The following is a 17,786-nucleotide window of genomic DNA, read 5'->3' as shown; positions in this document are numbered from 1 at the left end:
AAGAAGTTGTAAACCGTAATGAGGTGCCGAGCCTGTTCTTATTAAGTTCTTATTAAGTGTGATGCTTTGTCAATGCTGTCGGTGAAAACACCAATTTGGTACTCAGACACTTACATGGTATCATAAACGTAAACCGATACCAATGCTCAGCGGCATCGGTAATAAGTTAGTCCCCCATTTGGATTTTATTACTTAGGTTCTTATTTAGAAAATGATGTTTTTAAACAATTGAAGAGTTTTTGCTCAACTGTTGACAATATTTTGTTCGGTATGTCCGAGAAGAAGCTCGTTATAAAAGTGAATAAATGTATGGAGAAAAGCACAAACTAAAATGTCAACTAATAATTCCTCATTATATCTGAGATCTCGCTATTTCCGTGATCGTAATAACCAAGTTCGACTGTATGTACATTTAGTTATGTTCACACTAAAAAATCTTGTAAATTTGACAGATTGCATTAGGTTACCTCATAAGTAGAGAAGTATCGTATATCATTAATAAAACGTAACAGAATCTTGAGTTTCATTTCAGTTTCTATTCACCCCATGAAAATTCATATTTTTATAGTCCTCATTTGCATCTGAAAATAAATTTGTACAATTATTATTACTATTATACACAGTATAAAAACAAACATTTGAAACGAAACGATATAGGGGAGGGAAGATTTGAATTTGGCAGTTTAGATAAAATTTTAACTATCATTTGAAATGAATTTATTAAAAATTTTTTGTTTTTTATATTTTTGCTTTTTTTTATTACTTAATTATCACTTTATTTATTTATTTTTGTTTTCAAACCCGGAACCTTCCATGAGTGAGTCAAGCGTCTTAACCACTACACTACGGAGGCCGCCGAGATATTTAATATATTATAACTGTGTGGTTTTGGAAGCATTATTTTGAGTGACAGATTATTATTACTTTTTTTAAATAAACATTTGTGTTCTTATGATTTACCTAAACTATTTATTTATTAGAAAATGAGAACCAAGTTGTGGTAGAGTGGGGTGCGAAACTTGGACCAATGATCCTTGGGTCCGCGACACTAGCGACGGGACCACACCCCGGTTCATTATTATATTAACAGCAAAAAAATTTGAGGCTCAAAAAGGTGAAATTTCAGTGTCCGAGATTCTAATTAATCAACTGAGGCCCGAATTTCCTACCATGTAACACATCGCCCACTGTTGCCTGCTAGTAAAACATAATTATGCATATAACGACGTAAGCAATGTTACCAGTAATTTATGCATATTTGAGATCCTCCCTCCAACTCTACATTAATTTTGGACTGTTCTGAGTTATGAATACCATGATGTTGTACATACACCTTTTTGGATACTGAATGGTGTATTGAACATGAGGAACTTCAGACCTACGGGAAATTGGATACAAAAATGTTTTCTTGCGTGCGGTGAAAATTAGAGCTTTAAATTGTACGGCAAAGTTTCTTGAAAATATACAAAAAAAAAATATATATTTTAATAAAAACGCACTATTTTGATCGACATCAGAAGAACTAACAGAGAACAACCTCTGACGTCACACGCGAACTTATTTCAAAAATACAAAACTTTAAAAAAATCATAGCGCTGATAATAATTAAATTTAAAAAAAAATTAAATTGCCTTCCTGCAATAACACTACATAACATCAGAAAAATTTTAAATGGCCGAAGTTGCGAGGAGGTGTATGAAACACTTTCGACACATAGATGGTACGACAGAGATAAGAATGGAAGAAATCACAAGTGCTGCCAAATATATGAAGAATGGAAAAGCGCAAGGTTTTGATAATGTCGCTACAGAGTTTATAAAGGCGGGTGGTGAAAGAATTTTTGTATGGCTGCACAAGCTTTTTAACCGATGTTTAGAGGAAGAATACACTCCTCTAGACTGGAGAAGGGCTGTTGCTATGCCTCTATACAAGGGAAAAGGCTCAAGGGTGGAATGCGGAAATTATAGAGCAATTAGCCTTTTGAGCGCTGTTGGCAAAATGTATAGAAAAATACTGATTGAGAGAGAAGAAAAGTTACTTAAGATAGAATGTGGGATATACAGGGCGGATAAATTATTTTCTTAACGAAATATCTCAAATTTGCACTTTAAGCCATCGATATGTTTTTCTGTATGAATCGAGTAAATAATTAATCTTTCATTTACTCGGCCACCAAGTCATTACAACTGGTGACGAGGATAACTAAAGATCATCACGTTATTGGCAATTTCTGTGATCGACGAAGATTTTCTGTACCGAAAAGAATCAACTAGAAGAAGAAAAAAAAGTCATGTGTCTAAAAATAAATAACAAGAGTAATATCTAATGGCGATATACAGTTTAACTCGGTTATCACGGGCTCGGCTGTTGCGTCAACTCGATTAGAACATAATTTTTTAGCAAGTCCGGCCAAACCGTATGTATTCGTGTCATCAAAAACCCGGTTTTCTCATCAATGCATATTTCAAATCTCGGTTTGAGGGTCAATTTCATTGTAACCAAATCCGTAAAAACGGTCAACACGGCATTGCCACGTGCGAGCCAAATGTTTACCATTATTTTATGACTGGCTATAAGATGGCAGGCAGTAAGCGGTACAGTCATCTCACTGAGGTCAGTGGCACTTGAAACATTACGCAAATACGGATTTGCATGCGTCTCGAGAACAACCCTTCGCTATCGTGTGTGTATCGTTACAATTATTTCTGTTTGAGGTTTGTTTTGATTGCTATTGAGGCTATCTTTTTGTTTGCTAAGAATTTTATTAAGTGTTTTACACAAAAGCTTTTTATTTAGCGACTTTGTCAAGTTGTAGTACACAGAGGAAAGTATTGTCTATTAAAGAGAAAGTGTGTGATTAGAGCTTAAGAAAGTGGATTTAAAATACAGAAGTATGCAATTTAATGGAATAATGAATTTTTTTTGTAAATTTTTTACATATAGCAACACTATTATGTCAATTTCACTATTGTTCAGTGCCAAAAAATATAAATTAGAGTTTGTTGATTCACTGGGAGCTTATATTGGTGTTGGTTGGTGGTTGTCGTGCCTTAATTTTTCATTATTTAAAATAGCGTTTTCAAGGAGTCACATTTATAATGTAATAATTTTGTTGGTCCCTTTAATGACGTCAAAACCGAGTTTCACTATATTGTTATATTAAAACGTAAAATATCAATTGTTTCCGGACAGCACTATCCAAAAGCGGAAAAATAATAAATTGAGCAGTAAACATTTAGAACATATCTACATTTAGTTATGGTCACACTAAAAATCTTGTAAATTTGACGGATTGCATTAGGTTACCTCATAGGTAGAGAAGCATCGTATATCATTAATAAAAAGTAACAGATTCTTGAGAGTTTCATTTCAATTTCTATTCACCCCATGAAAATCCATATTTTTATTATCATAGTCTTCATTTTCATCTGAAAATAAATTTGTACAATTATTATTACTATTATTTTTTATTTATTTTTTTTTATTTTTTTTGCACCACAACAGGCCAGGAGGCCCAATTACAGTGGTGAATTACATCACAGAACACCCAGGCTTGAGAAAAATCACATTTTAATTTTTGTGTTCTCACCGGGAATCGAACCCGGAACCTTCCGTCTGTGAGTCGAGCATCTTGACCACTACACCACGGAGGCCGCCAGTAATAAGCCAGTATAAACAGTATAAAAACAAACATTTGAAACAAAAAGATATAGGGGAGGGAAGATTTAAATTTGGCAGTTTAGGTTTGTGTTTGAAATTTTCATATTAAAAATATACATATTGCACAGTGCCGTATACCTTACTTTTAAAATGTTTAAGGTATTTAATAAGACAATGTTTTGAGATTGTCCAAATTTTTATAGACAAGCACTGGATTCAACCCTCTAGGGAGGTGTTAATATTAACTTAATACAACAGAGATGAAGAGCATTTTAGAGAAGGTAATTTAGAAGTCTTGGCATCCACAGGACTTATGACCTGTCATTGGCTGGTTTAAGTGGCCACTTAACACAACATTCACCATTCTGCCTATATTTGAACATCTATATTCTTTCGATTCTTCTGACCGATTTTCTTACTTAAATATTATGAAATGACAGCAAAAAATATTTGCATGTTGGTGCAGTGAGTGTCCTGACGAAGAGACGGGTATATCTCAAAACCGGTAGATATAAAAAGTCGGTAAGTGGTTAAATAATTAATTAAATAATGTAATTTTTCTCAAGCCTGGGTGCTCTGTGATGTAATTCACCACTGTAATTAGGCCTCCTGGACTGTTGTGGTGCAAAAAAAAATAAAATGTAAATACTAATATTTACTAACATTAACTAGACACTAGCTTACAAGGGAGGGGAGTCTCTTTTCAGTAAGTGACAGGGCGTTAGATCCCATTAGATCCGGCGCTGGTCATTTACAAAGATAATGAACACTATTGGACCCAAGTGGGATCCTTCAGAATACCATTCGTTGTAAAGACAGAAATGGGATCGAGTTTTACCGATTTTTCAATAAAATAAAAATATAATTATGCGCATAATGACAAAAGCAATGTTACAAGTAATTTATACCTATATGAGATCCTCCCTCCAACAACACTGTATATCGACTTTGGACACTTCCGAATTATGAATACCATAATGGTGTATTGAACAATTATAAATATAAATTAAAACAATTTTTAAATTGCCTTTCCTGCAATAACACTGTATATAATAGCACAACAAAATTAAACAGCCAAAGTTTCTTTTTTCGGCTTTCACAGAGTAACTTAACATCGTCTAATCGCAGGTCGCACACGTACAATAAAATGGGTAACAAGTAAAAGTGGTTTACATGTCTCTGAGGCAAGAGTACTGCCTCGACCCATTTTTCGATTTTAATGTTTGACTGTCCGTTCTTGAAGTTTAAGTTTACAAGGGTAAAATTACTGCAAAGGAACATCACTTAGGAACATCTTGGACATTGGCACTCTAAGAACTGTGTATTTTGCTCTTTTTTCCGTCAGTGGCAACCTATGGTATAGTGGGCTGGGGAAGATGCACTGCGTCTATCATGAACCCCCTAATAATCATACAAAAATTAAAACTAAGAGTGATGCTGCGCCCACTTTCCCATCTGAGACAGAGTTCCAAATCATGAAGGTACCGGACGTTAGACTTTTTTTTTCAAAAGAGTCATTGACACATTTCTGGCAATGCAACTACAAGAGTAGATCCCAGCAGAATGCTCGTAAGAGGTTTTCCTGTAATTTGAATTATTTAATTCCAAAAACACGTAAGACGTTTGCTCAGAAGAATTTCTCTTTTGTGGACCCAAGAGTGTTCAATGTCCTGGATGAACATATTAAGTTCTCCAAGACGAAATCCATTTTCAGGAGGAGTGTACAAATCTGGATTTATATACTATTAAGCGTGCTGTCCAGATGCCCTTTGAAATATATGTATGTTTATGTAACATTTTTGCTATTATTTAATTATGTACGTGCTTCCACTTTCCATTATGTTGTATCCCAACTCAACACAGGGCCCTGGGCCTCATAGAGTTAGGGATACGTTATTTTTGTATTTTTTTGTAATATGTATGTATTTGTATGAATAAATAAATAAAATTAAAATAAAGCAAAGGGCCTGGTTCATCAAATAATACTTGAACATACTGGAAGAAAGCGTACAAAAAATGGACTGTTTGCTTTATTTGTGTAATAATGCGATAACACCATGAACCTGATTGAAAGAATAATATAATATATTAAATACAAAAACACGTATCATTATATTCGTATAAAAAAAAATTTGAAGTGACTTCCAAAAAATATATTTTAAATAGTCATAAAGATTTACCATCTTCTTCCTGGAATTGATTAGCCAGTGCTGGTTCTGCTCGATCTAAACTTATATTTACATCGTTGAAGTCCGCATTATTAGATTTATTGACATCAGCTTCTGCCGGCAAGTTGTTATTGTTTATTTCTTGAAATACATCACGATCAATGCCGACTTTCATAGAATCATCATCCAATGGAGGAGCCAACCTTTCTAAAGCACTTTCTAATTTATTTGTTTCCATATTTTCCGCATGTTTTTCTTCAATTAACTTTGATTCGTATCGATTTGGAGGTTGCACACCATTTTGTAATGGTTTTCCCGCAATTCCACTGCTTTTGTTTGCGGAGTCTCTTATGCTTTCGGATTTTTGTATTTTGTGCTTGTCGTTATCACTCACAAACAACTCGGGCGCGAACCCATTGGGAACTAATGGTCTTAGATTGTCAATATTGGGTTTGCTAGATATTGCCACAGAGTGGTTTACAATTTCTGATGGAATATTTGAGTTTAAAAATCCAATACTTGGATATGAACTTCTCACCACATCCTTAAAAATAACCAAAAAAAACACATTATTTATCCAAGAAAAACCATTATCAAAACATATAAACTAAAAATTAATTTAGCTAGCAAGCAGCAAAAGACAATGTACACATATTTATAAATAATATACAGTCAAACTCGGTTATAACGATCACGGAAATAGCGAGATCTCGGATGTAACGAGGAAACGTTAGTTGGCATTTTAGTTCATGGTTTTCTCCATACAATTATTCACTGTTATAACGAGCTACTTCTCGGACATACCAAACGAAAATATCGACAAAAATTACACAAAAAATCTTCAATTGTTAAAAACATCATTCTCGAAATAAGAACCTAAGTAATAAAATCCAAACGGTCGACTAACGTAAAGGATAAATACTGCCGGGCCTTGGGATCGGATTATGTTTATGATAGCTATGTAAGTGTCTAAGTACCTAATTGGATTTTTCGCAGAAAATATTGAAGAATGAACACACCTGGTTTTTTAAAAATCCAAGATTTGTAAACTTAGTAAGTGCCGGTTCGGCACACTGCTACAATTTACAGCTGCTTTTGTAGTTTATAAGATTTTTACGGGGTTTTTAAGATTTTTTAATGTTCTATGTTTATTTCAATACACAATAAACATTACAAGTGGGTGATGTCAAATGAGTTCTAGACCAGATCAGTTAAAACTTAACCCCTCTCAATTCGTGAAAAAGTGGCAATTATTCGTGAAATCGAACATGGCGGGAAAAATGTTGAAGTGTGTACAAAGTTTTATCTATCTTCATCCAGTGTCAACATTGTGGAAAAATAAGGATATTTATTTGTCTGCATTTGAAAAGAATATCACGGACACAAAAAAATTTAGAAAGTGCGATCATACTAATGTCGATGAAGCATTGCTCCAATGGTTTTGTATTCGAAGAAATGCAGGATTTTCCATCGATGGATCATATTTACTTGTTTACTTAGTGACAATTTGCAATACGATTGTATTAAAAAAAAAACTGGTATAACGAGTAACGTTTATAACAAGCAAATTCAATCGGTTCCATCTTCCTCGTAATAACCTAGTTCGACTGTACATTAAAACTTTTTACATTGAAAATTTTTAAAATTCATTCGACGTGCCAAAAAAGGCGAAATTATGTCAACATAAAAAGAGTACCGCACTATTCAAGAGTTTGTTTTTGTATTTATACTAATACAAATCTAAATATCAATGATTGGAATTTTTTTTTAAAAAGTATCTCCTAATAATTCCAACATTTCCAGTACATATCAAAATATTTTTGGTCATAAAAAAATAATATTGCACACAGGTTTTATATTCTACAAAAAAAACATATTTTTAATTGATTTTTAAATTCACAAGAAAAAAACAAAGAATATGCACATTTATTTATTTAAATGTAGAATACATACATATATATACATGTACATGTTGACAAAAAAAATGTTTTGTATACATTTTCTTAAAAAGTATGACTAAAGAGTCATCAATATTTCAATCCCACACCAAGCACAAGAGGTTTCCTCTTTTTTTGTGATCTTGAATAAATAAAAGCTTTTAATGAATATGTTACTTTTGTAATTTTTCCTTATTTAAATATCTACTTTAATTTTTATTTTTTTTGTCTATGCATCTATTTTTATTTACTATTTCATATTCTCTTATTTTCCACTAAAATCTATTTAAGTATTTAAAAAAACCTGAATGTAACATTCCATTATTATTTTTTATGTCCAAATTTCAATTTCACCTCATAGATTTCATAATATATTCTAGATTTAGTATACCCACGCACAGGCCTATGTGGATTTTTTTGTTTTAATAAATATACTGATATATGTAATGTACTAAAATGTGAACAAAAACATTGTAAATAAATTAATCAATAACAAAAACAAACTTAAAAAGGGGGTTCTATTTTCTTTGTCTTATTGTTCTCAACTATCACGGAAACATAATATTGCTGAAAATAAACATCGAGATAACGGAAGATAATTTGATAAAGAGTGTTTTTTCACTGGCAAATTGTAACATTACGGTACCTTTAAATTTGCATCGGATACAATATTCAAGCGGTAGATATCCTTGGCTATCTCCACTTGTTGGCTGATATTTTTATGTTCTTGATTTGACTTGGGATAAGTGCGAGAAGATGGTTGTTGGGGGAATAACATTTTCTGAAATCACAATGAAAACTAATATATTTTAACTGCATTATGCAAATTATATATTTTTTTTGCCCTTATTGTGTGTAAAAGAGCATTTTACATAAAATAATTGGTAAAGTACTCCCCATTTACACAAATATATGATTGAGAAATCAATAAGAAAATTATTTTTATACCAATGCTTATAGCCTGTAGAAATGGTGCCTTCTAAGCTATGTTTTATTCTAACAGCTGGTGACGGGCAGTAACCGTATTAGTTCATCATTCATACTTAACATGATGGAGTAAGTATTATTTAGATAATTTGTAGAACATGAACTATCTTTTATTACTTATTTTTTAAATTTATTTTACATTAGGTGAATACACTCTATGGAACGAATCGAGTACACATTAATTTGAAATAATTCAAATAACAGAAAATCGAGAAACCATTTAAAAATTTAATTTAATTCATTTTATGAGGATTAATTTGCATAAAATTAAAACCTGCTAAAAAATCTAAAAATGACTGCAAAAATTACTTAACTTACAAACATTGTCATTTTACATAACAAGAGACATTGAGAAACATGGAAGATCAGGTTATAATAATCAATATGTATATGTAATAATAACCCTATGGACTTCCATGTGTCGGTAAAACACAAAACTTTTATCTCCAATGAGTCATAAATATTCATAGACCACATTTGTTATGGTAAATCTTTTACACAATCATTTCTTGACCCGAGAAAAGACAAACTAAAAATATCTGTTAAAACCAATACATATAAACAGCTAAATGTATGCATGTAATGTATGTCATATTTACCAGTAGAGTTGGCAATTGTTATTCAAAAATGCAAATATTACAACTTTTTTCAATGCTCAAAATTACAATGTATTTAAATGACTCATTTTTTTATTTATTTAATAACTCTCGTTATTTGCACCACCCAGCAAAATGCCAAGTAGAATTAAATAAAATAAAATAATAATGAGGTAATTAAAAAAATATTCCATAACAGAAACAAGGACTGCACATTATTGCAATTGTTTGATGGCCCTTGGATCAAAGATATGACTCAACTGCATGCACATGAGATTCTGAAAAGTGAGTTTTGCTCTAAATTAATTAGAATTTTGAGAAAATGTGCTTCTACGAGGCATATCCAGAAAGTAAGAGTACTGTTTGGCTTTCGTCCTGTGAGATTTTTTTTGAAAATAGACAGAGAGGAGTGTTGACAAAAGGAGTGTGTTTGTTGCACGACAACGCCCGCTCGCACACGGTAAACGCCACCAAGGCGCGTTTGAACTCGTTTGGTTGGGACATTTTGAACCACCCAGCATACTCCCCTGACTTAGCGCCTTCATATTTTCATCTTTTCACCTTACTGAAGACTCACATGGGTGGAAAAAAATCTAACTGAAGAGAAGGTGAAACAAGTGGTCTTGAAGTGGACGAAGGAGATGGCGGGAGAGTTCTATGAGGGCATCAAAAAGCTTGTGCCACGACTTACAACCTGCATAGAACGGGAAGGCTACTACACGGAAAAATAAGTCATATATATATATATACAAACAATGTACTGTAATTTTTTTCAATCCAAAAATTGAATACTCTTACTTTCTGGATATGCCTCGTAAGTAACATGTATGTTATGTACGTAACAAACAAAAAAATACCCATTAATTCTTGTTTTTAGAAACTAGAAATATAAAAAAATATATATTCTGATAAATCTTCATGGAATGATCTTGAATAATGAAATAAAAAACAATACATTAATTTAATAAACTTAAATCAAGCCGACTGGTTATGAGGTTACTTCCTCATCAGATATAATAATCTAATTTTGGAGCAATTTTAAACTGGTCATATAAAACAATAAAACTGTGCTAGAAAATGGGAATTAAGTTGTGGTAGATCTTGGTTCGAACTGCAGACCTCTAGACTCAGCCTGCTTCACTACACTAACCTCAGCCTGCGGCACTACAATGGGTTCAAAAACCGTTGTGTTTAACATTTTTAGAACAAACAAACCTGAATCCTTTGATTAAGAAGAGCATTTTCCTTACGAAGAATCTCCAATTTCTTATTCATTTCTGACTGAGTCACCGCCAAAGAATCCTGCAAAATAATATTTTTTATATTTATGGTACAAGGATCCTTTCCACAATAATAATATGCAAGTATAGCATATGTCACATTCCACCCATAAGATTAGCAGTAACAGTTACTGTTTAACCAGAGCTTAAACTACTCAAAAAATTGTGCCACTTAGTAGACTTGGCATTCCTTATATATTATTTCATCAATGTGTTATCATGTAAAATATAAAATGCTTTTTAAAATATGGTATTTATTATTCAAGGCATGTGTTTATGAGGTGCTAATTATTAATTATTATCTAAAAGGATCTAATGGTAGCACTGGCATTTAAAATAAATGACTGTGAGGTAATTAATTGCCTCAACACTATATGAAAATTCTGACGATATTGTATGGCGTATGGATGGATGGGTAAAAAAAACATAAAAAATATTACCCAGTAAAATTTAAACAGGGTGTCGAAACACATTTTTTTTTAAAACAGTGTAAGCTCACATTTTTTTAGAACAGTGTAGTTTTCCTGTTTTTTTTTAATGTCTTAAAGGTTTTAACTGGTTATGGCACTGTTTCAGTTTAATTTGCTACTCCACTTTGCTTTTATAGCGGTAACAATTTCGGGATGTTCAAAATTTTTATTTAAAAAACGGATGGACAAGGGCACGGGTCTGCGCGGGTGTGAGGGTGGAGTGGAGACGGACCGGGGGATTTCATGCGTATTTGTGGGTGTTCTTCCTTGGGAGATTATAATAAGAGTAGGTAGCTATTATTTTATTATTATTATTCATTGTAGGCAGGCAGCCTTTGCTGATGCGCTTATATCTCATGTACTTGGTGAGCGTTGAATTTTTTGTGCAAGGCAAAATGTTTTTTTTTATTTATTCTGCGCCAGGTCATTTAGTATTGCTTTTTTTTTTACACAATTTAATTTATTTACTGAAACTGTTTTATGTGTTTCGGGAGGGTAATGGTTTTAAAACAGCAGTTACATTTTTTTTACCACGTCTACATCCGGGCTCTAGTCCACATTCAATGATGCAATGCGTTGGATTGTTTCGTGTATTATGCACAAGCTTTTTAATGTAATAAAAGTGGAAAGTTATAAGAAACATTTTTATTATTATTTATTTTCTTTATTTACTGCTTATTATTACACATATTATAATATGAATGTTTTAAGACGTTGTAACATGATCAAGTTATAGGTTTTACTTAAAGAGATTTAGGGTTTGATTCTCAATGAGATCACAATTGTTAAACGTGAATTTTCTTAAACTATGGATAATTTGAGTATAGTAAATAAATATTTGGATCCTAATGTTTTACCTAAATATTTCAATTTTAACAGCCATTTTCAATGAGTTGGAAATAACTTACTATTAGAAAATAGGAATCAAGTTGTGGTAGAGCGGGGTTTGAACCTCAGACCTCTGATCCGTGAGTCTGCTATACTAGTCACGGACCACAACCCGGTTCATATTTATATCTCTTTCCAAAAGTAAATAAAACAATATTTCTGGCTGAAAATTCATCCAGAGCGAGTTTTGTAACAGTACGACTCAATGAACTACAAAATAATCAATCTGATCAAGGCTTACTCGATATTGACGAAGAAGGATTTGTTCTTTCTCGGCAGATTTTTCCATTTTGCGACATTCGACAGTTAGAATATCAAAACGATCCTGAAAAGAGATAAGACATATTTGTTTTTATGAAAAGCATTTAGAACAGAAATACCGAATTGACATAAACATAGTGGAAAATTTCAATACATAACATCAAAACCAGGACCTCTGTGCAAGAAGCAAGCAATAAATTGTTTTATTAACATATTTTTACTAAAACCTTTATCCATACACAATGTGTTCCAGGCACAAGTGACTGGCCATTGTCATATGAAAATAAATAATAAAATATCTACAAAAAACTTTAAAATCGGGGGAATATCTCTTAATAAAAATAAATAATTTTACTCACATTTTTGAGAAATATTGATTTAAGTAACTTATGATTTTTTTAATATTTTTAGTTTAATTGTAAATACATTATTTTAACTATTAAAAATAAAATAGGGTTTAGGAAAAAAATAATAAAATAAAAGTTTTAAGTACCATATTTTGCGCAAGATAATATGCATCGGCGCATAAGATGCACCCCAAAATACATTTATCAATTTTTAGAAAAAAAATAAAAAAAATTTCGCTTTTATATTTTCTATTGCTTACTAAACTACATTGCCATTTTCTATTTGTTGTTATATGTATTATGTTAAGTCAATAATACAAAATGCAGGTAAAAGTTATTTTGCGCTAGTTCGATTTACGTCAATTTACAATTACGCCGGTTGGTGCCGGCGTGGGATTCCCCGGTTCAGCTGACAGTAGGCGCTGCGATTCTAATAGCATACATTTTTTTATACATTGCTTTTTACTGTATTTTTTAAATTTAGAATGTACCATGTTTGTAAGCATTTATTACAATTCTCATCAAAAGTCTTATTTTTTTAATTATATGTATGAACTCTATGTATACTTATTTGTTTACTTAGTGACTTAATGGCAATTGGATTTTAAAAAAACCTTTCTCTAGTATGATGGGTAATGCTTATAACGACCAAATTCAGTCGGTCCCATCTTCATCGTAATAACCCAGTTCGACTGTAGTTACGAAAGTTTCTTGATTGAAGAAAAAAAAATTGTGAAGGTAAGTAATTCAAAACTAGTCTTCGAAATCTGGTAAAATTCTCACCTGCAGAGTAGTTAGACGATGTTTCATGCCATCTTTTTCCTTCTGACAATTTAATTTTTCTGCAGACAGCGCATGCTTTTCAGCTACTATAGTTTGCTGCAAATGTCCTTGGTATTCTACAACAGCTAAATTAAAATAATTCAATGATAGTTAACTGATCTTCAAACACACAAGCAAATATTTCTAAAACGCTCATCGCAAATAATGCATATCACAATAAAAAACTTACATAAATTAAAAATAACCATAAACTTATGATTAAAATACATAATTCAATTAAAAAAAGTATTTGAGTAGTTGAATTTCAGAATTAAACATTCACATTGGTTGATTAGTAAAACAAATGGTATACATGTCGCCGCTAAATAGTCAATCAATTTTTATGAACAGGCTAGCCGCCCAATTGAGTGGCTGATTTAACTAAATGTTTGGAGGGCTATAGCCTTACTTGGACAACTTGAACCCTTGTTGTTTTGAAGTCGCGAGATTTCTAACCACTCTGAAAACACTGAAATCAGGGCCTCGATTATGAACGGCTACCTTCATCGGTATAAACTGAGATGGTATAAAATAAAATCAATATTTATGTACGAAAGTGCGTATATTTGTATAAAAATTCAAAGTACCTTTGTCAGTAACCGGTAAATGAACATGTTTGGAAAAACAAATTACAAAAATAATACATTTTTCATACAGAAAACTTAGTTTTACTTTGTAGATAAAATTGAAGATAAATTTTAACTTCCCATCAGAATACGTACCCAGCTGTCAAAACTACGAAACATCCATAACAGCCAGAGCCATCTTTTGAAAAAGGATCGAACTAATTTGTACTCCCGATATTTTCCACCTGCTCGCGCTCTTTGTAAATTTATGGCTAAATTTTTGTGTTACTAACCCATTGAAATAAAACTACACCACAGTAGATTATTTTGAAAAACACAAAACGCTTGGACATTATTAATATGATGGCAAAAAGTATAAGTAAACGAATTTAAAAAACAAATTATTAATAGTAAACTAATTAAAAATAGGTCTGGCCATTCCTAAACGGGTTCCGAGCTCTTTGTGCATGCATTTGCATATAACTGAGGATATATAACCCCCGCTATGTGAACTCCCAAGTATTTAAAGCTGTGAACTATCTCGATCCTCTGTGCAATATAATAGAAAGGGTTATCTGGGTCAGAAACTTGTTGCACATAATATAGGTTTTTTGGTATTAATATTAAGACCCATATTTTTCAAGAAAAACTGCGTTGTCTGGTTATTCCAAGTCGCACAACTGTAGAAGGGAGTTAATTTTCTTCCTATTGAGGCATTTTACTAAGACATGATAATGTTGGCTGAAAACCAGTGACATATTTACAAATCACAATGATCTCTTCTTCTTCTTCTTATGAGCCTTTTTCTCCCCACTGCAGGATATAGGCATCTTCAAAAACTTTCCATGTTTTTCTGTTCTGGGCACTCCGTTTCAATATTTCTATTATTTCTGTTTTCCAAATTTTAGCCCCCGCCCCCCCCAGGGATCTATGGTATCGTCTGACCCAGAGTGAACGGCTACAAACAGCGTCTGTTCCCTATGCTAAGGGCGGCTGAAACTATAATCACCAACCCGCCTGGCAAGCGTGGTGTTTAAATGGCAAAAACCCCCAAAACCAAAAACGATGATCTCGGATTACAAATTACAACGATATAGCAACAAAACCAGAAAAAACAATGGATAAACAATATGTACACAAATAAACTCTATAAATCAGTCAGGTGGTATTGACCACACCTTTTGAGATTGGTATTAAAGATTGTAACATAACACAATGCTTGATGTTTGGAAATGGAAATGAAATATATCTTATGTTCATACATCCTTCTCCCCCCTCCTTAATCTGCATAGAGTTTGTATTCCTTAGGAATATTTATAGTAACTTTCCTCTATGCGCAGCTAATAGAGTCCCCCGGGACTCTTATAACAGCTGCGGGTGGATAATGGGCTTAAGGATCCCCCCTCAATGTGAGGAATGAAGTGGTAAGAGAACGGATGCAGCAAACTCTGGTGACAACTGACATCAAGCGGAGGCGATACGGTTAGCTGGGCCATATAGGTACTGCGGATGCTTTCTGAGCGCCTTAACCACGTTGCCTACTTTACAAGGCATCAGGTTCTCGACATCCTGGATGTCTGATGCTAACTGCTCGTCGGCAGTTCATTTCAAAACTACGGGACGCAAACCTGACTTGGGACGACGCTCAATATTTCAAATCCATCGACAATTATGCGGCAGGTAAAAAGAAGCCCATGAGTGTAGCCCTTAGCCGGTACTATGGTCCCGATTACAATGGGAAGTTAACAGGGTTATTTTAAATTTTTAATGAAGCAAAATCAAATTTCCTGTGCGAAAATGTTAACATAAATTAAAAGTATCTTCGTCGGTAATCTGCAATCGAAATTTTATTTTAAATCATACAAATATACCCATTTTCGAACAGAAAATTTGTTTTAATTCAATGATTGAAGATAACTTCCCATTATAATAGCAGTTCCCATTATAATAGCATTAAGATACACAAATAGGCGGTCAGTTTTGGTAATATGCAATAAAAACGCCCATACTTAAAATAAAAAGCAACGCTTCCATACAAACCTTGTAGCTGCGATGAAAGAGAATTTTGTTCCGTTAAGCACTTGAAGTGCTGTTGCTTACTAGCCTCGATGCCCTGATGATAAGTTTGATAAATGTAAAAAGAGAAAACCGTGCATAAAATAAAAGCTGAGTACACAACACCGCGTCCCTTGAAAATTCTATGACCACGCGTCGACGTCATTTTTTAAATTATATTTTTAATTCACTAAAATAGTTGTTCACATTTTACAGGACAGTAATTTATTCACAGACACGGCGTCGAAATGATATTTAAGTTATAATTTTCACGTTTATTGACGATTCACGATTTCCAAACACTTAGTTGAGTTGTGGTTGAGTTAATGGCGTTCAATTTCCGGCGTTTCGGCAGTTATTATTTACAATCAGAGATAATGTAGAACTATTTACAATCAGAGATATTTACAATATTTACATAGATCACAGACAGTCTAAAGACAAATATGCAAACCACAGATTAATAGTTACGAACTCCTTCTTCTTCTTTTTTGTCACTACTCTTCTGGGTAATGATGGGAATAATCGAAATATTTAGATAATCGAAAAACAATCATTCGAGACATGCAAATAATCGAATTCAAACATCAAATGAATCGATTTTTTTTAACCGTGAAATGTAAGAAAACGACAAAAAAAAACATTGCTGACTGTTGGGTGGGGGGGGGGGTAAAAAAATGCATGTGTAAAAACAAAGTACTTCAAAATAAAAATGAGGAAGTTCAGCCCTACGGGAAATTTGATCATGAACATGTTTTATTACGCACGGTAAAAATTAGAACAATAAATTGTAAATTTCTTGAAAATGTATGAAAGAAAGTTCGCCGAAATCAACCAATAATAAAACGTTGTGATAGTTATATGTCGGCCTTGTGGTGTCATGGTCAGCACGTTTGCCTACCATGCAAGTGGTCTCGGCTTTGATTCCCGACATAGTTGATTTGAAATATTTATTTATAAGGGTGTTTTCACACTAAAATATTTCATAGTCTCTGGACTGGTATCTGAAGCGTAAGACTGATCATCTGACCTTCATGTAACACAAAATTATCAAAACATGCTGCGATTGGTTTACCAATGCAGTGCCCTATGCACCATTAGGTGTGGAAAGGGAATGATGATGACGATGATAGTTATCCTATTTCTGGGAAACAGACTAACAGACGTGAACTTAATACGACACACGCAGAGTAATTTCAAAATTAATATCATAGTGCTGATGACACGACACACAAAAATGTTAAAAGTTGTGAATGTTTGCCCACATCTAAATTAGCTCAAGTTAGTCCCTTTAAATTATAAACACAAACCCATAGCAACAATTTATTTAACATTACATACTTGAACTTTATTAAACACGAATGATATTTTGCACTTCCAAAAAATCATTAAAATTAATTACCATTGCTTTTGAAATGTCATGTCAGAATTCATATCTCGATTGTCTCGAAATGTCAAGTCCAAAATCATATCTCGATTGTCTCGGAAAACCATTTCGAATGAATTCAATCGAGATATCTAGATTATTTTTCCGATTAGTACGAGTGAACTCGATTAGTTGCAAGCATTTCGAAATGTCTCGATCTTTTTAATAATCGAATATTTCGATTATTTGAATGGGCTATTATCACGGTTTTTTTTATAAGCTAATAAATTAATTCGAAAAATCACAAGACAATCGGTACTACTCTTATTAAAATCCGTTAAGAAATAAGGGAGATATAAAGGATTAAAGTCTAGTCATTTGAA

The 17,786-nt window shown here is 32.8% G+C and overlaps 1 protein-coding gene across 1 annotated transcript; it reads right to left on the bottom strand.

Annotated features, from left to right (window-relative positions):
- Positions 1–259: 259 nt before the first annotated feature.
- Positions 260–16,479, bottom strand: LOC148285222 (uncharacterized). The gene is made up of 8 exons (XM_088228487.1): positions 16,023–16,479; positions 13,378–13,502; positions 12,228–12,311; positions 10,564–10,650; positions 8,412–8,546; positions 5,841–6,372; positions 3,307–3,428; positions 260–581 (listed from the first exon to the last, which is right to left on the bottom strand). The coding sequence occupies exons 1-7, from the start codon at positions 16,201–16,203 to the stop codon at positions 3,370–3,372; spliced, it is 1,203 nt and encodes a 400-aa protein (XP_088084613.1). The 5' UTR covers positions 16,204–16,479; the 3' UTR covers positions 260–581; positions 3,307–3,369.
- Positions 16,480–17,786: the final 1,307 nt, after the last annotated feature.

Source organism: Micrasema longulum, unplaced genomic scaffold (assembly GCF_059751315.1).
Source record: "Micrasema longulum isolate JH-2025_06_02 unplaced genomic scaffold, ASM5975131v1 h1tg000046l, whole genome shotgun sequence".
In the NCBI taxonomy this organism is placed as follows: Eukaryota; Metazoa; Arthropoda; class Insecta; order Trichoptera; family Brachycentridae; genus Micrasema; species Micrasema longulum.
Note: the sequence above shows the minus strand (reverse complement) of the source record. Positions and strands in the feature narration are given on the sequence as shown.